Below are 26,604 nucleotides of genomic sequence, written 5' to 3'. Positions count from 1 at the left end.
CCTCCCACCTATCGTGTTCCCAACGCCCCTCCCCCAAGTCCCTCCTCCCTACCTTTTTATCTTCGCCTGCTTGGCACACCTTTCTCATTCCTGAAGAAGGGCTAATGCCCGAAACGTCGATTCTCCTGCTCCTTGGATGCTGCCTGACCTGCTGCGCTTTCCCAACAACACATTTTCAGCTCTGATCTCCAGCATCTGCAGTCCTCACTTTCTTCTGATATTTCGCAGTAATACAGTAGCATAATTTGAATGCAAAGGTTCATGGAATTAGGGAGATGGGGTTGGAAGGACACTTATCAATTCTCAATTAAGCTGCTACCTGATCGGGTCATTCCAGTTTTGAACTTGCAGTACTCTGAAGTAGTGCATTATTTACCTTTGTTCTCTTGACAATGCAATGGTTGTGAATGCTAGTACTTTGTGTCAATGGCACTTGAAGAAATTAAACTGGATAAAAGGTGTTTTTAATTGTTGGAGCAATAAAGATACTCTAGTAGAGAAAAAACAGCAAAATAAAGTTTCAAAACATTGAAAGAACAAAAACTGTTTTGTACTCTTTTGCCTCCTTCAGTTTTTTCAATACGTAGCTCATTTTGAAGCAAAATGTTTTAAGATGTAATTGTTTCTATACTTTTCCTGTAAACTCAGTTGTGAATATTTTAGACAAATCTCCAAAAAAATTCAGAATAAAAATTTCTAGTGTATAAAATGATTGCTTTGTAAACTTATTGGGATAACGAGGCATAACCATGTATTGGAATTGGGGTTTGCTTGAGCAGTTTAAAGTCTTGTCATTGAGATGATACCTTCCATTAGGCATTAGCCTTGTCATAGATTTGGATGTCCTGGTTACTGGCAATATAAGCATATGCAGAACTTAAAAATTGCGTGTCTGATTTGTTCACCATTAACATTGCTATAACATTTCTTCTGACCAGTGTTCATTCATTTTTCAGTAAATGGGGTTTCTTGGACAAACGAAACACAGAGGCAGAAGAGCCATACGTTCAACTGTCGTATGTTAATTCAGATGCCATATGATTCTTTAGAGGAATCAAATGGAAATCCTGAGGCTCGTCAGAAGTATGAAACTATGCAGTGCTTTGCACTATCTCAGCCAAAGGCTATGACTGAAGAAGGTGAAGGTAAGCCTCTAATCTACTGAACCAATTTGACTTGTATTTAAAAGCTGAGGCAATTTGCTTTTATTAAAGTAAGTCATGAGATAATTTGCCTGAATCCTATCAAGTTTTGTGAAGTTTTCCCATTCATCCATGGGACGTAGGTGTCATTAACTAGGCTAAAATTTATACTTCTCCAAACTGCTTTTAAGAATGTTACATTGAGCATCCAACTAAACTGCTACAGTCCAAGTGTTGAAAGTACAGATACGTTGCTATTGGTTAGAGCTCCATCCAGGAGTTTCAAGCAAAGAAGAGTATTTACAAATTGAGGGGGAAACTTTCTGATATTTTTTCTCGCATGCTCCTGCTTCTCTTGTCTTTCTAGTTATTGGAAGTTGTGCATTGGAAGGTGTTGTTGAAGTGACCATGGCATGTTGCTGCATTGCATCTTGTGGTCTCAATGTGGCGGCGGTGTTGGACAAGGTGCTGATCAAACTTGGGAGTCACTTAGCTCAGTTGGCTGGACAGATGGTTTGTGATGCAGAGAGATGACAACTGCAGTTTCAACTCCCACACTTGCTGAGGTCATCAAGAAAGTCCCATCTTCTCAACCTCTTGCCTGCAGTGTGGTGGCACTCAAGTTAAATTCACCACTGGTCATCTATCTCTAATGAGAGAGCAGCACTATGATCCTCTGGGACTGTGGCGACTTTAAACTTTTTTTATTGATGAAACGGACTGCTTTAACTTGGATATTGTCAAGTGTCTTAAGTGTTGAGAACGCACTTTCCTAGTTAAGTGAGAGTCTACTTTTGATGGTAGAAAGGATTTGGGCCGTTAAGAGGTGCGTCCCTTTGAGCAGAATCCCTAACCTGTAACCTGCTCCTGTGTTATGCCTGATCCAGTTCTGTTTCTGGTCAGAATGTCAGTGGTAGAAGCATTGACAATGATGATTATAGTTAAATGTAAAAAGTTGGTGTTTAGATGCACATGTTGGACTTTGTGATTGCATGGGACTTGTAACATATGTTGCTACACATGATACCTTATCAGTCCAAACCTGAAAGTTACCCAGGGATTTCTGAATATGGGCATAGACTGCTTTATATCCTGTGCAGTGACAAATAGAATTGAACACTGGTGTTCCACCATGAAGGGAAATGAGGTTAAATCATCAGATACCTTTTTAAAGAAAATGTTAATATTTCCTGTGATCAGAAAATGGACCATTTTCTGAACTACCCATTAAGCAGTTAAAAGAGAATTACATCAATTTCATAAATTTATAAATTTTCAGTGCAAGACATATTTCCTTTACCAAATAAAACATTTGACCTTCCCACCTTTTCCTCATAGCTTAGATTCTTGAAACCCAGACCATTCTGTGGCAAAGAGTAATATTGATTGTTTCTATAAAATGATTTAACCATTCCAACCTGGAAATTAGGAATGAAAAATTTGGTTTCACTGTTTCAGATCTGCAGTCCTGTATGATTTGTGTAGCAAGACGGATTACGCCAGTGGAGAGATCGCCATTTCCCTCCAGTCCTGAAAGCTTTGTCACAAAGCATGATATGACAGGTGAGCACTCAAAAAGAACCCTAATTAGTAAAAGGTCCATTTAACCTGTAAAACTTCTAAGTTAATGAATGTCTTATTTTAAGTTAGGTTAAAAGAAAGCTTAATTTATTTAATGTTATTCTTGTGAAACTTCAACAGCTGGAACCTCAGGGGATCTCCATATTCACTACACTAGCCATTTAAAAACATAACCTTGTGATAGATACCAGTGAAGCCTAATTTGTTAGTAAAATTGCTTTCTGTTTGTTGATCGTAATTTTGCAACTATCCTCAGGAACAGAGGAACAGAAGTAGATAATTCAGCCTGTTGAACCTGCCCAACCATTTAATACAATCATGGCTGATCGAACATTTCAGTGCCTTTTTACCTACCCTTTTTACCTACCCTTTATGCCATTGGTAATCTGAAATTATCCATTTCTACCTTAATTATACTCAAATACTGAGCTTTAACAGTCCTCTGTGTTACAATTGTCAAGGTTCCAAAACCTTGGGGGATGGGGGAAGAAGAAAAATATTCTTCTCCTCATTGACCTAAATAGTATCCTCCTTTCTTCTTAAATTGTGTCTACTATTCTAGACTTCCCAATGAGGGGGAGCATCCTACCTGCATCTAGCTTGTGTATAGCTCACATTTCTTGAATTGTGATGAATACAGCCCCCATTTGCCCAATCTCTCTTCATTGAACAATCCACCATCTCATGATAACCAGGTCTGCTGAACCTTTGTTGGACTCTCTCTATGACAATAATATCTCTCCTGAGATAAGGAATCCAAAACTGCACTCAGGCCACCAACTGCAGTTTAACAAAAAGCCTGTAACACTGAAGCAAGGCTTCACTAGTCATGCACACAGCTCAAAGATGGCAGTTGAGTAGGACTCCTGAGCCAGAACTTGTCAGCTCCGACTGCTTTTCTTCCTTCCTTTCTTGTTTTTTTTTTAAGCTCTTTTTTCAGTCTTTTTGTCTCTCTAATCATCTTCTGGAGGAAGCTCAGACGTGGAGGGAGTGGCGGCGACAGCAGCACTGGAAACCAAGTGTGGGGATTTTGTCAATCGGCCATGAGGAGTTGGTGTGCCCTGGCAGAACTCTGGCAGTTGGCGGAATGGTGGAAGTTCCTGGGGGCCTAGAGTTGCACTAGACCAGGATTTTGGCGTTCGGTGAGATGGAGGCGTGGGGATCAAGAGATCAAGCCCTCATGGGGAAAGCCCAGTATGGAGTAACTGCAGACCTATAGCTAAAGATGGACTGTAATTTGGAACCTTTAACTTTTATTTCTTATTTACCAATTTGTACTGACAAGAACTGTAATATTGAATTTTTAACTTATTTCTTTCTTTTTCTACTCTTTACCAAAGATTTTGTACCTCGGTACTTTGTACCCGAGATGGCATCTTGAATGGCGACATTGTAAACTTTTCACTGTATTCCTGTATCCCTGTACTTAAGTACACGTGACAATAAAACCTAATTCTAATTTTACTCAAATGGAGTCGTACATTCGGTCCAACTTGTCCATGCTGACCAAGTTTCTCCAACTAAATGAGTCCCATTTGCCTGCATATGGTCCTTATCCCTCTAAATCTTCCCTATTCATGTACCTATCCAAATGTCTTTTAAACGTTATAACTGTGGCTGCATCTACTACTACCTCTGGCAGTTCATTCCACATACAAACCATCCTCTGTGTGGGAAAGTTGCCTCCCGGGTCCCTTTTTAAATCTTTAGTTTTGAACTCCTCAAATGCCCTCTAGTTTTGAACTCCTCAACGTTAGTAAAAAGACCTTTGATATACACTTTATCTGTGCCCCTCATGATTGTATGAATGTCTGTAAGGACATTTGGTCCCCACCTCCAAACCATTGATATATATTGTGAACAACTGGGGGCCAAGTACTGAACCTCTTGGTACCTAAAATTGACAGCCTGCCAACATGAGAATGGCCCCTTTCTATCCACTGTTTTCCATCTGTTAGCCAATCCTTAATCCATACCAGCATGTTATTCATATTGTGCTTTAATATTTCAAACGAGCCTCCTGTGGGGATCTTTAGGGTTAGCCTTCCGAAAACCTGAGTATACATATCTCCTTTCTCAATTCTGTTAGTAATGTCTTCAAATAAAACACCAAACTCATCAATTGTGATTTTCCATTTGCAAATTTATGCTGACTATGGCCAATCAGATCATTATCACTTATTATCATATCATTAACAATAGATTCTAGCATTTTCTGTAATCCTCTGTTTTCTCTCTTGTTCCATTCTTAAATTTGCTACCTGCCAATTTGCAGGAATAATTCCATAATCTATTGAATTTTAGAAAATGACTGTCAATGCATTGACTATCTTTAAAGCCACCTACTTCAACACTCGGGGGGTATAAACTATCAAGACTTGATCACCATTTCTTGACCGTTACTTAGTGTCCATTTTCTTTGAGGAAAATACAAGAAATGGCTAAGTAATCGTTTACCTCCTCAGCCATTTCTGTATCCACCCCCCAATTAAAAACTCTCCTGTCTCTACCTATAATAGACCCACAATAGTTTAGCTAAATTCCTTTTTATATATCTATAAAAGCTTTATCAGCCGAAGTTTCTGATTATTTCTAGATTGCATTGAACTGCTATTCTTACTTTGCTGATCAGCTTCTTGATCCTCTGTTGCATTCTGAAAAGGTTCCTATTCCTATTTCTGGCAACTTTATAGACCTAACTTTTAATCATATGCAATCCATTAATCCTGTACATACAATTTCTTTTAAGTGTTTATTTTAAGTTTATTTTAAGCACTTTGTTTTTTTAACATTTTACTAATTTACACTTTTATTCAATTCTATCTTTGGATAGGATGCCTTATTCCATCTTTTCCTTCAAAGCTTAGTTCTGATTATTTTCTGGATTTCTCCTTCATTATTGTGAATACTGTCATGAAATTTGAACCCATGCCCCCAGATCATTAGCCTTTGGATCCGGGTTTTGGATTACTATTACAGTGCAGCCATACCAATCTAAGCAAATCATCTGATGCTAGTTATTGATTATGTTAGAACACGAAGACAGACAGCCAGACCGAATCAGCTTTCCTAACTTGATGTTGGCAAGACAGTAAAATTAAACTAAATAGTCTCTCTAATGGTTCCTAACCAGACTTCTGAAATACCAATTATGCAAATAATCAATTTCCAGACACCAGATTTGTATCTTAAACAAAAGACTTGACAATTCTTTAATTACATGATAACTTTCATAAAGAGAATATTTAAACATCACAGTAAGCTGATTAACGTCTATGCTTTAAACCCAGTACATTTCTTTTCGTATCCCATTCACACAAAAGACAAGACAGTTAAACAAACACAGTTAAGGGGTAAATAAAATAAAATACCAAAGTTGACTGATTATTTGAACATCTTTCACAGCATGCTGTTTCACAGGCATAAATATGAATGCTTTGGCTATGTTTTGGTTTGAAACATTGATTAGATTCACTTCATTTCACCCAGGCAAAGGCAGCAATACTTCAAACTCCGTTTTCTACTGTTTCGGCTTCTGGAAGCTCTGTATCATACTGGGCAGGGAGCTTTCAATCTTGCTGTCTCAGTAGCATCCCAAAATCACCTCTCAGAAAACATAGTTTAAAAAAGACAACTTCAGTTCTGGTTCAGCCCTGTTAGACTGACTCTTGAGGCCTCAAGCATGGGATTTCCTTCAGGCTTACCAGAACCAATTCCCATGTACTAGCCTCTTTAACAGTCAACTCTGGTATCTGTTCCAACATAATGATCTTCCAGGAATTGCAATGTCCGTTGGAACTTTTTTAAATCAAGGTTCAGCCTGGAATTAGCCTTCAGGCCTACCTTCGCAAACAAATAAGGCTTGTTTAGTGTGTTCTTTTCGTTTTAACACCAGCTACTTCAAAGGCCACTAGTTATTTCCAGTTCATCATTCAAAATTGATATAAGAATTAGAAGCAAATAATGGAAGATCAGTGAGGGTTCGAACAATTAGATAAAAACAAGTCCCAACTGTCATCTTTCCAATGTTTGAAGCTCAAGACTTAAGATTGAGCATTTGAGGCATTAATTGCATCCCTTTTCGCAGCTTACTATTCAAGCTGAACCTGACAGTGTGTGATGTTGCGGTCAGTTCTATCGTGAGCTGAGTTTCAAAGTCTACAGCTGCCTGCTTTTATCTCCAAAATACTTCACAATTGCATTCTAAAATTTTATTCACTGTTGCTGAAATCCTTATCTGTGCTTTGGCAGGTTTAGGCTTGGCCTGACCGAGTAGTCTCCTCCATGCAGTAGGAAACTTGCTGTGCTCGTTGACTTGTGCAGACTTATTACAACAGTATCCTGACCCATTCTGATCACTCCCTGCTATTGATCTTTCTTTCAGCGAGCTCCTGGGTATTAACGGATTATGGTTAGCTCTGGACTATACCTGTCTCGAGGTTAAATATACTATACAAATACATATTGTTCTTTGTCACAATCCCTCATTTACTTCAGTTTTTCAAGTTTAACAATTGAACTGATTCTATGTTACGTGCCTTTTCTTTCTTACTCATTTTCAGGCAAGATTACCTCAATAGATCCAAGTTCCCTGCGTGCTTCAAAGAAACCGGGCTGGGAAGATCTTGTACGAAGATGCATTCAGAGGTTCTCTCACCATAATGATGGACAGCCATGGTCTCTGAAAAGACATTACCATGAAGGTGAAGTGCTAAAAAATGGTATTGGCCTAGAAAGAAGCAGTTATTGACACTGAGGAATAGATGCTCACGTAATTGATATTTCTAAGAAGAACTGAGATTGGCATGGGATGGGATGACAGTTTGATGAAAGACAGGACCAGCCCTCAAAAAAACAATTTGAATGAAATTAAACATCCTGTTATGGCTTAAAGATAATTTACTTCTGCACTATTTGCATATTTTTCTTAAAAAACCTGAAATGATTTATTACAATAAAATGCTGTTTGATCACACCTTTCCTGCTTTCACAGGCATGCAAAATCTTTCTGGTGAAGAGCCACCTGACCCAATGTTAACTCTGCTTTCTCTCCACAGATGCTGCCAGAGCTGTTGCATTTTACCAGCTGTTTCTGTTTATGTTTCAAATCTTTTGCCTTATTAAGCTTGTCCATCTAATAATATAATACTTAATTAATAAGTATCAATTCCCTACCTCTGCCTCAGCCCAAGCCAACATGACAGAAGTACATGATTATTGGGCAAAAATCCTTCATCAGGAAATCTGCTTTTACCCAAAACATCTATTTTCCTGATTCTCGGATGCTGCCTAACCTGCTGTGCTTTTCCAGCACCACACACTTTTGACTCTGATCTCCAGCACCTGTGGGTACTCACTTTCACCTAGAAGTACATGACTGTCTAATCTGGGCCTACCTTTTTCTGAGCTGGTCTGTTAACTTTGGATCTAGTATGTAGTGGCTGGCCTAATTACTCATCTAGTTCTTTAGCTGTTACCAAAGTGCATTATACCATGTCTAGACATTTCAGATTTCAATGTTCTGCTTTGCTTTTGTTTCGAGAAAAAAGTCATAAACATTTATACTATTAAAGAGAGCAAACAGGTAGCTGCTGTCTCAGTTTTAAAGCACTTTATCCTCTCCTTGTTACCCAGGTACATATAGTTATACTTGGTTCATTGTGAAACAAAGAGCTGTGAATGCTGCAAATCTGACACAAAAACAGAAATTGCTGCTGAAACTCAGCAGGTCTAGCAACATCTGTGTAAAGAAAGCAGAGTTAATATTTTAAGTGCTTTTTAACTCTTATTTTTCTTTGTTATCTTAATGCAAAGGAAAATATATAATAGGAAACATTGTGAAGAGGAGTTTGGAAATTCCATTGTTACTTAACTGACTCTGCTATTACTTAAATGTAATCAGCATATTGATTTAGTAGATTATGTTCTTAACTTTGGGGTGCATGGATGTTTGCAGAGTAACTTTTTTTTTCTTTCCTACTCAGCCTTTACGCAAGGTCAAGCTGAGAGTCCCCTTTATCGATTTTCCTTATCGGATGGTACAATAGTCACTGCACAAACCAAGACCAAACTTATACGCAGCCCAGCATCTAATGAGTCTGTTGGCTTTGGCTCTACCCACTTGCTGCAAAGGTACGGGAGTATACTGAAATTTGCAGCTGTGATAGAAAATAAATATTTTTGTTACTGTATCTTAGTGTAGCTTTTATATAATACTTATATTGTAACAGTCAGTCAGTTCTTCCTTGTATTTGAAGAGGTAGATTCATGAAGACCTATTGTGCAATCCACTGACTTCGCGTAAGTCTTTGACTTTCTGTGGCATGAGAATTACCGTGTCTGTGAATTCTGTTCTTTAGCATATCAATAGATGGACTTCATATTTGCACAGGTTAGCTTATTTTTAGCAATTCCTCACTTGTCAAATGAATTCCTTGCTTCCAACAAAGGCACTCTACATCCAAAGTCTCCAGTGTGGGGAAAAAAAATGCCCTCTTATAACATGGTTATTGTAGCTATGCCACTTGAGTTTATGCGTAAATGAATTTTCATGTAATTTTATTTAAGACTAAAATTCAGACTTTGTTTTATGTGATGTTTTCATTGTGAAATATTTCTCATCACTGTCAAAACAGATTTTGTATGGACCAGTTATTGAATTAAATAGAATTGAATTTATTGTCACGTGTACCAAGGCACAGTGAAAAGCTTTGTCTTGCGAGCAATACAGGCAGATAAGAGTTAAGCAGTATAGATAAGTAATTAATAGGTAAACAGCGGCACAAACAAAAACACAGGTACAGGCGAATGTTAAGAGTTTGTCAGTCCATTCAGTGTTCTAAGAACAGTAGGGTAGAAACTGTTTCGAAACCAGCTGGTGCATGTGTTCAGGCATCTGAAAGGGAATGCAGATTTTGTCAGTCCAGGATCCAAGCAGTACAGGAAGACTAGTTGCAACACCAGGTCATGCTTTTGGGATTTTTATTTTTAAAACAAATTTGTAAATAAACCTCCATCTTAAAAACAAAAGTTGAATTTTCTGAAAAATTGGCATTGGTTGCAAATGTTCCAAAAGAACTGATTTTGCTTTTGTATTCTGCTGATTCAAGTTGCAGCAATGCAGCTTATTTTACCTCTGCACATTCTTAGTTGTATGACGTTTTCCTTTGAGGAATGTCAACATCATAACGGCTATAATGATTTTTGCTTATCAGCTGTTCCACTGTGAAAGCTTTAACTCAACTACACTAGATTACAGCCTAATAACTAACTCAGAAATTGTAAGAATCATTATTTCTTTCTTTTGGTCTGTTAAAGCTTTGAGGAGTTTAAAGGTAGAGCTGAAGAGAGAATGGAGATCTTGAGTGAGAGAATAGGGTTAGGTACGTCCAGAATTTTAATGGCAGGATACCAAAATGTGAGATTTAATACATTTTGAATAAGGTACTATAATTATCAATAAAACCAATTCCGTTTTTAGGCCTTCCCAATGGAAAGAGTCTAATTTCCAATATTGAATCTAACCCCTAATAATTTTTTTCTACTTATAGGGAACAGAATGGTTGCAGACTGAATCAAACCAACATGGGGCAAGAAATGATGAAAACGCTTGCTACAGCAAGCACAAACCCTTCGAGCAATATGAGCATATCATCAGGGGCAACAGGACAGGGAATGCCGGTGCAAAATAATATGAACTATGGTGCAAATAGTTTGAATGACCCCAGTTCTATGGGGCAAATGGGACGGTTTGGTGCAGCAGGTGGGACAGCTGGTGCAATGAACCATGGGTCTGGTATGCAGACTCCTAACTTACAGGGAAACAGCTATGCACTCACAATGAATAGTCCCCCACATAGTAGTCCTGGGGTGAACACAAGCCAACAAAATCTGATGCTTTCACCAAGGCATCAGGTGAGTCCACGAATGGGACCCAACCAGTATTCTTCAGCTGGTGGAATGCAATCACCAGTGGGGCATATTAACAGCACAGGCAGTAGCACCTTCTCTAGTAGTTCCCTTAATGCACTTCAAGCCATAAGTGAAGGATTGGGAGTTTCACTCCTGTCATCACTATCATCACCTGGTCAAAAGATGGAAGCTTCCCCAAATGTGAACTTGCTCCAGCAATCAAAGATGGGTAGCATGGATCTAAAAGATTCACCTGGCCTTTTTGGGGAACACAACCAAGTTGAGAGCACAGTTGGTCGGCCAGAAAGCAGAGATGCTCATAGTGAACAGAAGAGCATCAAGGAAGGAAATTTAAACCTTTTTGGTAATAACGACAACATGGAGGGCCAGAGAAAATTCCATGAGAACAAAAACAACACCAAGCTGTTGCAATTACTGACCTCCCCTACGGATGACATGGGGCTAACGTCTTTAACAAACCCTAACTTGGATTCCAGTGTTAAGGACTCCTCTCCTGGCATCACAAGTCCAACAGGGGTCTCCTCAACTTCAGCTTCAGCTGGTGGCAATGCTGCTGCAGCCACATTGCATGGTTCTTCTTTACAAGAGAAACACAAAATTTTACACAAGCTGCTGAAGAATGGAAACTCACCTGCAGAAGTAGCCAAGCTTACTGCAGAGGCTACAGGCAAAGAGTCTTGTCAGGATTCGGGAAGTATGACACCAGTTGGAGATGCTGTGATCAAACAGGAACAGATGAGTCCAAAGAAGAAGGAAAACAATGCACTACTGCGATACCTGTTAGATAAAGATGATCCGAAAGAACTCACTTTAAAGGATATTAAACCTAAAATTGAAGGAATGGACAAAATGGATCCTTGTAATGCAGCAAAAATTTCAGGTTCAATGCAGGTGAAAGATGAAGTGCGCATCAAAACTGAACCAACTGACCAGGTGAAAAAGAGATTGCAATTTTACTACCTGATTATGTGAGATGCAGAGCTTCATGTTTTATAGCCTATGGTGTTTTATTGCTTGTATTGTATAGACATTACTTATTGGGTGATAGGTAGAGTTTGCTATTGGATATACAATACTCTGAGAACCCTAATAATAGCATAGGGTGTGCAAGAATTCAAATGTAGAATTCTGCTTCCCCAACCTCATTTTTTTTCTTAATTGCACACTTGTGTTCCTACTTCCTTCTACCACACGCATTCAACAATCAGCTGTGGAAACTGAACTTAATTTATCATTCTGTAATGTGAAACAGATCTATCCTTACTGAAGGAAAGTTGGCCTGTTTCAGATGGTAAAGCAGATATCCTAACTTCTTTGATAGTGTTTCTTGATTATATCTTACTGTGTAATATGGCACAATCTGATTTTTAAAAAGATAAAGACATGCTTTGGAATATACTGTAGGTTGCAGCATATTTTTTCAGGTTCTGATTGTCGCCTGTTGATTGGCAACAATAATTTCATTAATTTAGCATGTTTACTTCCTGCTCAAGTCACCTGATAGTTATACATTACATCTTGATGGAGAATGTTTTTGGGTTTGGCTGCTATCCAGAACTTTGACCAGAGTGGGTGTTAGCTAACTGTTAATACTCGGAAAATATCATCACTTAATCAATTGTATTCTTATGTGAAAGCACACCAACAGACCTTTTAGTAGAATTACTGGTAACAGGCAGAAGCAAAACCTGAGTGTGGTGCTGGAAAAGCACAGCAGGTCAGGCAGCATCTGAGGAGCAGAATTGATGCTTCAGGTAGAAGCCCTTCATCAGAAATTATTTTATGTAAAAACTTTGTACATGATTAGCTTTATTTAATGAGAAATATGTCATTTGTCACCAAGTATTGTGGGCATGCATAGATAGTGAAATTCAATTCTCCAGGAATATACATTTAAAAAAATTGGTGACAAGAGAAAAATGATCCAAACTGAGAGGTTCACAGTACAATTAATGATGAAGGGCTTTTGCCCGAAATGTCGATTCTCCTGCTCCTCAGATGCTGCCTGACCTGCTGTCCTTTTCCAGCACCATACTCTCGACTTTAATCTCCAGCATCTGCAGTCCTCCCTTTCTGGGTGATGTGCCCCAGTATTACCCTGAGTCTGGGAACAACAGTACTATGATAAACAAGCAAAAACGTGGTTGATTCCCTGCTATTCAAGGGTACAGAGGCCATTTGTAATTTCAGAGCACTCTGTATAGACTAATGGGTGACCCTGAACCCTAAGGGGACAAGCACACTTCTTGGGCGCATTAGGTGGACCACATTCTTATGTGTATTTGAGCAAACCGTTCAGGCTAATGCCAAAATAACATTTAGATGACCCTGAAATTTCAGATGGGTTGAGACAGGAGCAGCTGGTAGTTGATTAAAAGTTTCATTCTGCTCATTTTCTGTTCCTTTGATCTGCACTTGACTTAATTGAAATATTCACTCTCTCATTGTACTGTGAACCTCTCAGTTTGGATAACCTTTCGCTTGTCACCATTTTTAAAATAATTTTTTTATCGTATGTTCTTTTGAGAATTAAATTTCATTATCTAACCATGCGCACAATACTTGGTGACAAATGACCTATTTTCCATTAAGTAAAGCTAGTCATGTACAAAGTTTTTACATAAAAGAATTTGAAAAGTTGCTTCTGTCGAATTCCCTCTCTAAACAAAGTAAAAAAATATATTTAGGTACCTTGTGCTTTGAGCAGTTATTGTATTATTTACTGTAAAATTGTAGTCAGACAGTCAAGGTGGGCCTTAAACTCCTAATATTGATGTTTTTCCTATATTTTATATTTCAGACGAGCAATGAATTGGACACTTTAGATGATATTTTGGGTGATTTGCCCCAGTATTACCCTGAGTCTGGGAACAGCAGTACTATGATAAACAAGCAAGCAATGTTTCAGGATGTCATGGCATTTGAAAGAGGTCATTCACCTTCCCCAGGAACATCAAAGCAAATCCGTGGCAGTAAGTTGATAGTGGATTAATTTTCTATATTAAGGAAAGAAAAGCTGCACCACCTCCTGTCTAAGGCTGATAATATATATAGCTTTAAACATGCAGGAAACATTCACCTTTAAACTTACATTTTAAACGAAGTGCATCCTAACCGAGATTGGACTATAGAGCTGAACTGCCAGAGAAATTTTGAGGGTTGTGATGATTGATGATTTGATGGTGAAGAGAGGATGCATTAGTTAGAAAAGACATACCAAAATAGTTTAGTCAAAAAGGGAGCAAGACATACGAACATGCAAATTAGGAGCAGGAGAAGGCATTTCTTCCCCTTGATTCTGCTCTATCATTCAATAAGATCAACCAGCAACCACCAATTTAACTTTTGACTTTCTTGGCCAATCAAGTATCTACCTCTGCCTTAAAATATTCGATGATCCCACTTCTCAACTCTTTGGGGAAGATACCCACAGAGATTTGGTTGCTGAGATTTGGTTATGGGTTGTCATGTTTTGTGTGAAGAAGTCTCTTTGGGAATGTTGGGTGGAATATACTAAAAATCAGACAGTTAGGTGGGGAGAAAAGCTGTCACATACAGTTCATGTGATATCATTTAGTGGAGAATTAGTATGGTATGTTTTATTATTTTGCTCAGTAATTGCATATAATGTCTAAAAGATTCTTAGTTTTGTCTAGATCTTGATCCCAAAACAAGGCACACAATATTTCTGTTTTGATGTGGTTTTAAGAGAATTTGGTGATAGCATAACTTTGATAGTATTTCTTTCTTTAAATCAACATCTTGTGACAGGTAATAGACTGTGATTCAGGTCTCTGTTCACATTACCTTACCCTTGGATTTGAGGCTTCCCTTGAATGGAGGAGACAAGTTAAACTAAAGATTGCCTTTCAATGACAGAGAACTTTCTTGGGCTCTCTTACCTCAGTTTCCCCTTTGGTGCTGGAAAGAAGCACGTTTTGACAAATGGCCATAGACCTGAAAGTATCCTTTCATACAAAACATGAAGGTTCAACAACAAAGACTGGAGGATCTGAGCAAAGTCCCTTCTTTCTGTTCCCTGGGCAGGAATTGACACTGGAGATCTTTTGATCATTGTTTTTATACAATTCCCAAATACTCCTGTACTTAGCAATCATCCCATCATTTGTTGAAGCGCTTATTTTCCATACACCAGACACTGACAAGACACAGTCTTGCAGCAAGGATACGTTGGAGGCAGGATAATTACTAGAATCTGAGGTACCGGCAAGTCCATCTTATTAGATGCTTAAGTATGCTTCAGGTATATCTGTCTTCCTAGCACCCAGATAAATGATGGGAAGGAGATGGTAAAAAATCAGCTGGTATCAGCAATACATTTTCTTTAAAATATTACTTTTGAATAAATTTGAAGCCTTAAGTTATGCGGGATAGAGAATTTCTTGGAAAGTGACAGGTTCATCCTCATATACAGTATTCACAAATATAAATTACCTATATTGAGAAATAGAATTTTGAATTTATACTGCAGTCAGTTTATTTTCAAAACTATAATAGCCAAATAAACATGCTTCTTTTCTTTTTGTGGTGTTGAACTTATTTGATATTGCAAATTCTTTCCTGAAATCAAATGTTGATTACTTATTCAGGTTATGAATTATTAATTTCTTCTCTGAATTTTTAGAACAGAGACTTTACATTGCAACCGACGGTTTTTTAAAAAGTCATGTTTGAAAATGCAAGCATTTGATTTCAGTAGTGTCTTTAAAGTCTTCAGAGCATCCCAATCTATTTCACATCTAATTCATTACTTGCAAGTGTCATCACTTGTTTTGATAAATGCCAGTTTGAGCACAAACATCAATGAGATAAACTTGGTACTTTATTTTGGTAATTGGCTAGAATATAAATTTATCATAAAGTGCAGTGATGAAGTTGAATCCACCTACAGAATCTTTACAACCAACTTAGGTAGGGCGAGGCAGATGGGTGATTGCATTTTCTGCATTTTTTTTCCTCGTAGTTCAAAAGCTATTCTTGCACAAGCTATTCTTGCACCTTCAATCTTAATCATATAATGCTTTTCTGGTTCAATGTTGTACTTCCATTAATATCGGCTTGCATTTGAAAAGGGAGCGTTGATGGTTTTGCTCAAGAAATAGTTTTGAGCCAACTGATGGAAGGAAATTGAACTGCTGCATGGTTAAAATTAAACTCCTTGATTAATTACCATTATTACTAGCTTCCCTAAATCATTTTTACATTAATATAACTGTTGTGCTTGAAAAACGTTTAATATTTTGTTTATTACTTCTGTAATAGTTGACAAAATATTTTATCAAAAATCACATCGATCCATTTCTGACCCTTCTAACCTGCATACTGAGCAGAAATTTTCATTTAATTATTAAGAATTACATTTTAATTTCCTTGCCTTCGCTTACTTCAAATACTAATACAAAAAACGGAAACCAATTTAATCGGTGTAATAATTTTTATTTAAGAGTTCTTTATAGATATGGAAAAACATAAAAGAAAAGTCAGGAGAAGATCATTGGAATAGAACTAAATAACTCTTTGAGAACGATGTGGAGACTTGATGCTTAGAATAGTCTCTCTAATTGTAATGCTCAATGTCTATTATAGAGATTTATTCTGTTTTCTCTATTTTTCCTGGGATAGATTCGAGGCCTACTAACAGAGTAATATTTTTTGTCAATCTATTAGCTTTAGGCAGTCCACCACCAATGCAGCCCTCTAGACCACGGTTTAACCGGGCCATGTCATTGGACATAAACAGTCAGGGCCAGCCCAGTGCAGGACTTGGTCCTCCACTGAGAACCAGCAGCCCATACGCAATGATGGCAAAGCAAGCAATGTTGGCAAACCGGATGGGAGGCAGCCAAGAAAGTTTTGTGGGGAGTGCAGGTATGTGTCCAGTGTTTGAAGTATATGAAAAAATTGTAATACAGGAAATACTGTGTAGAAATCTTTAGACCTTTGCCAAATTTCACTGTTTCTTGCCCCTCAGTCCTTCAGAAAGAAGAAATGTAGTTTGTGTACCAAAATCATAAATTTGTTGTTGAAGGGCATGTTTATAATCTATACAGTTTAAAAGTGAAACCCTGTTTACTTATAGTTTATATGGACCATATTGTGTCAAAAAGTTTATTAATACAAATGCAAATGAGTGACTAAACAACTGAATATTAATGGGATTGAAGGTTATAGGGGAAAAACAATGAACATTTCTTAAAGGAGCACAGTAGAAAAATGGTTCTCTAATTGTTGTTTAGTCATTGAATCACCAATTCATTGCCACTATCCATCTGCTGATAGAAAGTGAGAAAGAACTTGTACGTAATTTTTTTTCTTTGAAACTTCTCAAGTGCTTTATTGTCAATTAAATATTTTTGACATGTATCGCTGCTGTAATTTAAGAATATTAGCTACTTTAGGCACACAGCTCCAGAAATAGAAACATAACAACGACCAGATAGTCTGTTTTTCGTAATGTTAACTGAAAAATAACTATTAGCCAGGACATTGGGAATAACTCCTTTGATCATGTTCAAGGTATTGCCATGGGATTGTCTACATCCACTTGAGGGGGAAGACAGTTCAACATTTCATGCAAAGGACAGATCAATATTCCTCAATTCTTGAGTTAATTGTTTAAAAACTCATGGAGTAAGTTAGATGAACTTCATTGTTAAAGAATATAATATGTTAGGCAGAATGCAGCTTAGAAGTAGTTGTAAATGATTTGTTGAGATTTGAAATGATAGAATAAATGATCTTTGTCGATTCTATACTTTCTGCTCTTAACAATTTTAAGAGAACTTTTATTGCCCTTTCCACGTAGTTTTTTTAAGACATTTGATGCAAAAATTGATAAAAAAGATTAAATACATTCATGATCCTTTGTGGGTCTTTTTTAAAAAATCAACATTTGGGTAATTTATACTTGTGTTTCTTGAATAATTGAACAGCTCCTTGGAGTTTCTAATGACACCAAGGAATCTGTGCTTGCTCACCACTGACTAAAATTGTGTTATAAAAAGCATAGAAACAATGCCTGGGGCTTGCCTTGATTTGTTTGTGTCCCTATGTACTTGTGTTGCCATCTTTAATGAAAATGTACTTCATAACAAGATTACTCTGCAACACTTTGTCTGCTAAAAACTCTTGAATTTAAAGTGTACTTCCTTTTCATATTCTCATACCGGCTAATACTTTATATTTTTATACATTGAACTTTTCGATCAGCCCAACCTGCTGCTCTACATTGTACTCCTTCAACCTTTTTATGGCTATGTTCTGGCTTATGATAGTATCAACAACAAATTTTAATATCATTCCTTAAATTCCTTCGTTCAGATCATTTATAAATAAATATATGAACAGTCCATAATACCTGTATTGGAACATCACTATGAAGAATTAATACCCTTTTACCCTAGTCCTCCATCCACCTCTTCCAATGCAACCACAATTCCTTTAGCTCCACATGCTATTGTAATTAGACTTTTCTGCATTGTTAGAGTTACTGTCTTTTGAATGTGACATTGATCTCCGACCTCTTCTGCCTTTTTAATTTAATTCATTGGATATTTGAATTGCTGCCTAATCCTAATTATCCTTGAGAGGGTTGTAGTGAGATGTCTTCTTGAACCATTGAAGTCTGTGTAGCGTATGTGGACCCATCGTGTAGAGAGGGAATTCTAGGATTTTGACCCAACAGCAATGAAGGAGCAGTGATGTCATTCTAGGTTAGGATGGTAAATGTCTTGGAAAGGAACTTGCAGGTGGTGATGTTCCTATGTATCTGCTGCTTGTGTTCTATAAAATGGAGGTCACGGAGTTGGCAGGTGCTGTCTGAGGAGTATTAGTGAATAGTTGCAGTGCATTCTTTGGCAAAGTTCATACTATTGCAGGGACTGAATGTTCAAGGTTTGAGATGGGGTGCCTGTCCAGTAGGCTGCTTTGTCCTAGATGATGTCATGTTTCTTGAGTGTTGTTGGAGCTGTACATATCCTGGGAAGTGTGGATATTCCATCTCTCTCTTCACTTGTGCCTTATAGAACAGACTTTGAGGAGTCAGGAGGTGAGTTACTCACTGTATCACTCTAAACCTTTGACCTGCTCTTATGGTTTTGGGTCAGGACATTGACAATGGGAGAACCAGCAATGGTATTGCCATTCAGTGCCGTGAGATGATGGTTGGAATCTCTCTTGTTGGATGTGATCACTCACTGGCACTTGCTGAGTAGGGACTGCTACTTGCTCTTTATTACCCCAATCTGAATGTTGTTCAGCTCTTGTTGCATTGAGACACTGATTGCCTCTGTACCCAAGGAGTTAGAAATAGTGCTGACCATTGTGCAACCATCAGCAAAAATCCCCACTTCATGATGGAGGTAAGGTCATTGATGAAATAGCTGAAAATGGTTGTGCCAAATTTGATCGAGTTTTTTGAAGAGGTGACCAAGAAGATAAATGAAAGCAGAGTGATAGATGTTGTCTACATAGACTTTAGCAAGGCCTTCAACAATTTTCTGCACGGTGGACTGGTTAATAAGGTTAGATTATATAGGATCTAGTGAGAGCTAGCCAATTGGATACAAAATTGGCTTTAAGGTAGGAGACAGAGGATGGTGGTTAAGGATTGTTGTTCAGACTAGAGAGGCCTGTGATTAGCGGTGTGCTGCAAAGATCAGTGCTGGGTCTATTGTTGTTTGTCATTTACATAAACGATTTGAATGAAAAGATAGGAGACATGGCTAGTAAGTTCACAGATGACACACACATTGGTGGCATAGTGGACAGTGAAGAAGGTTATCTAAGAATATCACAGGATCTTGATGAATTAGGCCAATGGGCCGAGGAATGGCAGATGGTTTTTAATTTAGATAAATGCAAAGTGTTACATTTTGGTATGACTAAGTAGGGCAGGACTTATACAATTAATGGTAGGGCCCTGGGAAGTGTTGACAAACAGAGTGACTTAAGGGTACAGGTACATAGTTCCTTGAAAGTGGCATCACAGACAGCATGGTGAAGAAAGCATTTGGCATAGATCATTACAGCGCAATACAGGTCCTTTGGCCGTCGATGTTGCACCAACATGTGAAACCAGTCTGAAACCCATCTAACCTACACCTAAACATTTTCATCCATATGTTTATCCAATGACCACTTCAATGCCCTTAAAGTTAGCGAGTCAACTACTGTTGCAGGCAGGGCATTCCACGCCCCTACTATTCTCTTGAGTAATTTAAAGCTATGTCCCCTCAAGCTAGCCATCACCATCTGGGGTAAAAGGCTCTCACCAAATTGAGGGAACATAAGTTGTGATCATAAAGCAAGGAGGCTTCAAGAGATTTTGGACAGGATAAATTAATGGTATAAATCATGGTAGTTGGAAAATAATGTAAAAAAGCACCAATTGTTCTGTTTGATGAGAAATAAAGACAGAATATTTCTTAAATAGAACCAACAGGTCTTGGGGAAGAACTGTGTATTTGGAGTTATACCTCCCATGTGATCTGGAAGTCAATCATATCAACCACAGAACTCACTGTAGGACATCCTCTAACTACTGAGTCACAACACTGAAATAGGCCATTTGGCCCAACTTGTTCTTGCCACCCAAATGTCCTAAACTGATCTCGTCCCATTTGCCTGCATTTGGCCAGCATCCCTCTAAACCTTTCCTATCCATGTACCTGTCCAGATGTCTTAAATGTTTTTATGGTACCCATTTCTACCACTTACTCTGGCAGTTCATTCCAAATGCACACCGCTGTCTCTGTGAAAAGGTTGCCCCTCAGGTTCCTTTTAAATTTTTCTCCTCTCACCTTAAACCCAAGCTCCCTAGTTTTGGAGTCCTCTACCCCGGGGATAAGAATGGCAATTCACCCTATTCCCCTCATGATTTTATGAACCTCTGTAAGGTCACCCACAGCTCCTATGTTCAAAGGAGAAAAGTCCCAGTCTATCCAGCCTCTCCTTATAACTCAGACCTTCCAGTCTCCGTAACATCCTAGTAAATCCATTTTACACCTCCTAGTTTAATACCATCCTTCCCATAGCAGGGCAACCAGAATTGTATGCACTTCTCCAAATGTAGCCTCACCAATGTCTTTAACAGTTGTAAAATGATATCCCAACTGCTCTGCTCAATGCTCTGATCAGTCCATTTATTACATCATATATTATAGCTTTACATCTTTTCCCTACTATTGACGTCTGCACTTCCCCACTCTTCCTTCATTCTTAAGTTGTTTCCAGAATCTTTCCAGAATCTGTATTTAATATCTCTCTAGTTGCCACTTTTATCCCAGGGGATTTATCAACCTTTAATTCAGTTTGCTTTTCAACTGTAATCTCCTTACTTTCTTCTGTCGTGGATGTAATCCATATGTAGGGTAATTTTTTTTCACTTCTCTAAGTGAGACATGGTTGTAAAAACCTATCTGGTTTCACTAATTGACACAAAGTCGTCATCAGGCTGGCTTTTAATTCCAGATTTGTTAACTGAATTCCAATTTTGCCATCTTTTGTCATTGTATTTGACTCTTGTTTCCATAGTAATAGCCTAGGCCTCTGGATTATGAGTGAATTGACAATACCACCATATTTAATGAATGTATAAGAAGACAAGCAAGCACATCTTCCACTGTCCAAGACAACATGTACCCTTCAACTGATGCACTAAGAAACTGAGAATTTGGTTATTTATTTACTTTTGTTTGGGAAATATTTTAATTCAGTGGCATGATGGGAATGTACTGTCAGCTTACTGTCGGTGATCTGTAGAATAGGCAAATATTTATACAGATGTGAACTGGTCAACATTCTAAACTGGGCTTTTTTAAACTTTAAAGTTGTAATTGTGGAAAGAATATTGATCCATTAACACCAGTTCAGAATGTGATATGACGTGAGCTTTTTTCATTGTTTAATGCATGTTGCTTTTTGTCAGGTTCACATGGAGGTTTGAACATTGCTCAACAAACTGCCATGGCAACAGGAGAGTGGGGATTGCCAAATTCTTCTGGGAATGCGGGGCCCAATGCTATGATCAGACCAGGTTCAGACTATAGTTCGTCTATCCAAAGAACTATGGTGGGTAACTCCTCACTTGGAATGCAGATGCGGTCTAATGGACAATCCAGTGCGAGAGCATTGCTTCAGCAACAGATGATGGGATTGAGTAAGTTTTTCTACTCTTCCTTTCTTCTTGCCTTTCAACTTGACCAAATCTGTCAGAAATCAAAATATCACAATTCTGTGCTTTGATTAAAGAATAGGGTAAAGTTTAATGAATTTTCAGCTGACTTCTAAAGTCACTTTGATTGTTGCAACGCTCACTCCTCTATCTGCTAATTACTGTACACTTTTATAACATTGCTGTGATAAGAGCAGTTGGTTCACTCCTGTTTCATTCTTGTTAAGAATTACTGGATAATGCTGTTGTTACAATGTAATTTTTCTATGCAGCGTAAATCTTTAAATTATTTTTGAATTTAGAATAAACTAGACTGAGGATCAGGTTGGGTTCAGCTATAGTCCATTAATCTGCCATTGCGTACTGTGTAGTCTTAGACAGGAAGAATGGCTCCACTAGGGGTTCTGTAAGGTGGCTATGAATGACTCCAGCATTGATCAAAGAATGGCCAACATTGGTGAGAGAATTTTAAAATGGGCATCAGATGTAATATGGTTTTTGTCTACCTTGATGTTATGGGTCATGCTGTTGGAAATGATACTGTGTGAATGCAAGATACAAATGAGAGCAAGGAAGAAAAATTGCAGTACTATCTGAACTGTTTTTAACCTGCTTCTGAGTTTGAGCTGTACTGGTAGAGGCAGAGGAGCAGGATCACAATTGCACCCTCCTAGCTGGAGACTTTTAGTCAAAATTCTGGTTGAATCAGGATAAAGATTTGCAAATGTATTTTTTTTTCTGTGCAGTATCCATAGTTTAAAAGTTTACAGTGTTTTTGCTTTATCACAAGTGTTCTCATATTACCTAGGACCTTCAGAAATGGATATGGGTCTTGGAGGTCCACAGTTTGCGCAACAGCAAGGTCCAACCAATCCAGCTACATCATGGTCAGAAAGTGTCCTTCAGATGGAACCAGGATCTTCAGGCAACCAGAGCAGGTTAGCTTGTCAGTTATGCTATAAGAAATGGTTAGCTTAAGTTTTGTAATGAGGATTCACATTTTTTATTGGTATCAGTTGATCTTTGTTGTTTTTATGGTTACTTCACTTCAAGCATTCCCAGGTCAGATATGAAATTGGAGGGTACTGTTTGGAACTACCCAAACTTTGGCCCAGTCCTAGCATACTGCATTATCCATCCTAACTTTTACCTATTTTGAATAGAAATTAAAATAAAGAATTAAAAGTGTGCTTCTGGCTGGTTTTGGATAGAAAATACAACTAGAAGCCAAGAGTAACACAGACAGTTCATAATTACAGTTTAATAAAACATTTAATAAAACATATTAAAGAAGCAAAGAGGGATTGAGAGAAAATACTGTCATCCAATGGAAGTAATATTTCAAAATTATTTATTGGCATAGGATACTAAAAGGTGCCAGAGATCATAGGGCTGCTGCCTCATTAGAGAGGGAGGCCTGAGATTAACCTGTGGGTCACCATGCCTTAAAAGAGGGGTGAGGTTGAGAAGCTGGGACTTTTAATAAGAGTGATGAAAGGTTGAATAGGGTTGATTAAAAGTAATTTACACCAGAAGCGGGGCATACCTGAAGTGTTAAATCAATGTTTTTTATCAATCTTTATCAATGAAATAGTTGCTGACCAGGCTGTGGTGACAGAACAGGAAACGCTGTCACGAGAAGGGTTCAAAATTGATCAGGAGGAAGTGTTTAATAGATTCTGTCATACTTAAACTTGACAAAGCACTGAGACCAGTTGAGATGACTCCAAGAATATTCACAGAAACACACCTGTGTTATACTGCAGGAGGCAGCCATTTGGCCCATAACCTCTTCAAATGATCAGTTACCTACAACCAATTTCCAGCTTTATCCACATATCCTTGTATTTTATTTCTATCCAAATAATCATCCAATACCCTCTAGAATGCCTCAAATGAACCTAGCTGCCCTACACCTCATGCAGTCAAGATCCTATTGCTTTTTTATTTGTAAGTCACTCTGTATCTGGCCCTCTTGTAGGGCAACTCAGAGTCACTATGCTATCAATTTTCTCTCCTTCTGTGACAAGTTTCAAACATCCATTTAGTGCCTCCCTTTGATTGAATGGCTGAAAGGGGAGCTCAGGAACTTAGCCAACAAAGTGTCCTGAAGAACAGTATTTCTCAAACATTTTCATACTGGAACCCCAATTTGAGGCTTGAAAACTGTTGCAACTCCTTAGCAAGCAGTGAGGGCCCTCATGTTGTGAAGCCCTTCTGTAGAACAACAGTGTGCATTAACAGTGTTTTCATTTTCAAAGTGTCCTGCAAAAGAAAGATAATTATACCAAATGAAAATACTTGGCCTCTCAAGTGCTAATTCCTACAGGAGGACACAAGGAGTTGTTATTTGCTGTCAGAAAAAAGCCAATATAGATACAGTGGTTCAAAATGGTGTTTTATTTTTATTCATTTGTGGCTTGTGAGTGTAACTGCCTGGCCAGCATTTATTGTCTGTCCTGTGGCAAAAGTTCCTCAGTTCTAAGTGTCTGAGCCCATGATGTGAAAAAACTAGCAAAGCCGATCTTAGTGATTCATTAATGGTCAAAGGGATTGGAGATGCTGTTCAAAGTCTCTGAATTCATATGTATGAAATTGACCATGTGTGCTATTCCCTACTTCTCCATCTAAATTAGTGTTCGTTATCAATCTGTTTGTACCTGCAATAATGCATTTGGCTGGAAATATGATCTGTTGCAGGCAACCATTTGGGAACTCTCTGGATGATCTTCTTTGCCCTCCCACTACTGCAGAGGCTCAGAATGACGAGAAAGCTCTACTGGATCAATTAGACACACTGCTGAGTAATGCAGATGAAATGGGTCTAGAAGAAATTGACAGGGCTTTAGGAATTCCAGATCTTATCAGTCAGGTATCAGAATCAAATCCTTGTTTTGTATTTTTCTTTTATTGACTTTATAACATATTGGTAAGAGATGTGAGAACTAGAGAATGGTAAATAACAGTTTGTACACCCTGTTGCCATTGAACAGTCTTATTGCTAGGTACTTCATGACTAGATGCAGATCACAAGGTTCATTCCTGATGCCTCATTCCTGATGAAGGCCTCTTGCCCAAAACATTGATTCTCCTGCTCCTTTGATGCTGCCTGACTTGATGTGCTTTTCCAGCACTCCACACTCTACTCTGACCTCCAACATCTGCATCCTCACTTTCTCCTAGATGCAGTTTACACCCATCAATGTAATAACCTAATTCCAGAAAAGCAGCTTAGAGGTATAATCCACTGACATTGCAAACTTAGAGAAGTTCTGGCAGTTCTATCTTTTCTTTTCGGTAGCATGCATTGTGGAAAGCAGTAAATTGTAAAAATAAATTAGCATGTAGTTGGAGCTTCCTTATATGGATACTTTCCCTTATGTTCAAACTGTATATTGTGTGACAATATATATCAGAAACATGATTTTTGACTCAATGGTGCATTTGATGTTTCTACATTTCTTCCTCATGTTTCATGCATAACATTTCAGTATTAAATTCACTTTGGCTGTGACTTTTGCTCTTCAGGTCTACTGGACCTGTGCCAGTGATGTGGCTCAAACATGCAAGTATTGGCAAAGTAAAGATGACTAGGAATTTAAGCAAGGATGTGAAGTAGTCCCATTTTATCAGTATAGTTATTCATTTCTGGATAGCTTCACTAATCTAAAGTGAGCAGATATCTGGGTTTAAAGGGAAAGCAGGAAATTGATGTGGGAGGAGCAAAAGGAGCAGCAATATCCCTTTGAAAGGACCTATAAGATCACTCAAAAAATACTCAATTCCTTTTCATTTAAATGTCCTTGTAACTCTTTTAAATATTGAAGTTTAAATTTATATGAGGTATTTGTAAATAGTAAATGTGGATAGTTGAGAGATGCGCATAGCTTCTTAATTAAAATGGTTGAGCAATTTGAGTTGACGGACTCCAGAAAGTATTATTTGTTGTGGTAGCCACTCACTCTAGTCTGAAGAGGAATATCTGAAAGGTGATTTGTTTGTACCTCCCTATCTCTGTTAAGTGATTAGTGGAGTAGACTGCCTTCTAAAGCTTTCTTAAAAAAGCTTTCTACTCTTTAGGGATGCTGTTTTGGCAAGTGACTAGGGAGAAAACGTGAATATATTTACTCACTCAAAGGTCTAATTTTATCAAAGTTATGCATGTCATGGAGAAACCCTGGCTGAACAAGCTTGCTATAAGGTGCCAGATCTTGACCTGTCTGTGAAAAGTGCTGTGCATCTTTGTTTATTGTATCAGAAAGCAGAAAAGAATTTTCACAATGACATTTACTCTATTTAAGTGCTCCCCCCACCCATTTACAATGGAGAAAATGGTGAATTTACAACTGTGTTCAGTTAGAAATTATGGGAAGAGATTGGACTCCATTTTACCAGTTACTATACTCAGAAAATGAGAGCAGAATATTGCCTGATTATGGAACTGTCTCTCATGTTCAGGGGAAAGATAAATGCATCTAATGCTGTATTGGCTCGAATGAAATTTGGAGATCTTCTTGCCAAATCTCTCTATCAGTTCTCCAGGTTCTTTAAACAATAAATAGTTGTGTTCCGTAAGGTATGTTCTCCAAAATTGTTTTGAAATTAGGTGGTGCTTATGCTACACATTATCCACCAAGTTTTAAAGGCTGCTTACTGTCATCCTATTTGCTGTCATCTTAAAATTGGCTTGACAGGCATTGTCAGCAGGCAGATTTGTTAATCTTACTCGAAGCATGAGCAGCAAACTGCACCAGG

At 38.0% G+C, this 26,604-nt stretch overlaps 1 protein-coding gene across 3 annotated transcripts in view; it reads left to right on the top strand.

Annotated features, from left to right (window-relative positions):
- LOC122560234 (nuclear receptor coactivator 3-like) overlaps positions 1–25,103 on the top strand; it is a 174,363-nt gene extending 149,260 nt beyond the window's left edge. For all 3 annotated transcript variants that reach the window (XM_043710708.1, XM_043710709.1, XM_043710707.1), the window contains exons 7-16: positions 957–1,145; positions 2,601–2,705; positions 7,286–7,426; positions 8,708–8,855; positions 10,274–11,588; positions 13,456–13,627; positions 16,344–16,544; positions 21,604–21,834; positions 22,658–22,787; positions 24,550–25,103. In XM_043710708.1, coding sequence (XP_043566643.1) covers positions 957–1,145; positions 2,601–2,705; positions 7,286–7,426; positions 8,708–8,855; positions 10,274–11,588; positions 13,456–13,627; positions 16,344–16,544; positions 21,604–21,834; positions 22,658–22,787; positions 24,550–24,763 — 2,846 coding nt within the window. In that variant the 3' untranslated portion in view covers positions 24,764–25,103. The remainder of the gene's footprint in view (positions 1–956; positions 1,146–2,600; positions 2,706–7,285; positions 7,427–8,707; positions 8,856–10,273; positions 11,589–13,455; positions 13,628–16,343; positions 16,545–21,603; positions 21,835–22,657; positions 22,788–24,549) is intronic.
- Positions 25,104–26,604: the final 1,501 nt, after the last annotated feature.

Source organism: Chiloscyllium plagiosum, chromosome 20 (assembly GCF_004010195.1).
Source record: "Chiloscyllium plagiosum isolate BGI_BamShark_2017 chromosome 20, ASM401019v2, whole genome shotgun sequence".
In the NCBI taxonomy this organism is placed as follows: domain Eukaryota; kingdom Metazoa; phylum Chordata; class Chondrichthyes; order Orectolobiformes; family Hemiscylliidae; genus Chiloscyllium; species Chiloscyllium plagiosum.
This window is presented reverse-complemented; position numbering and strand designations above follow the sequence as displayed.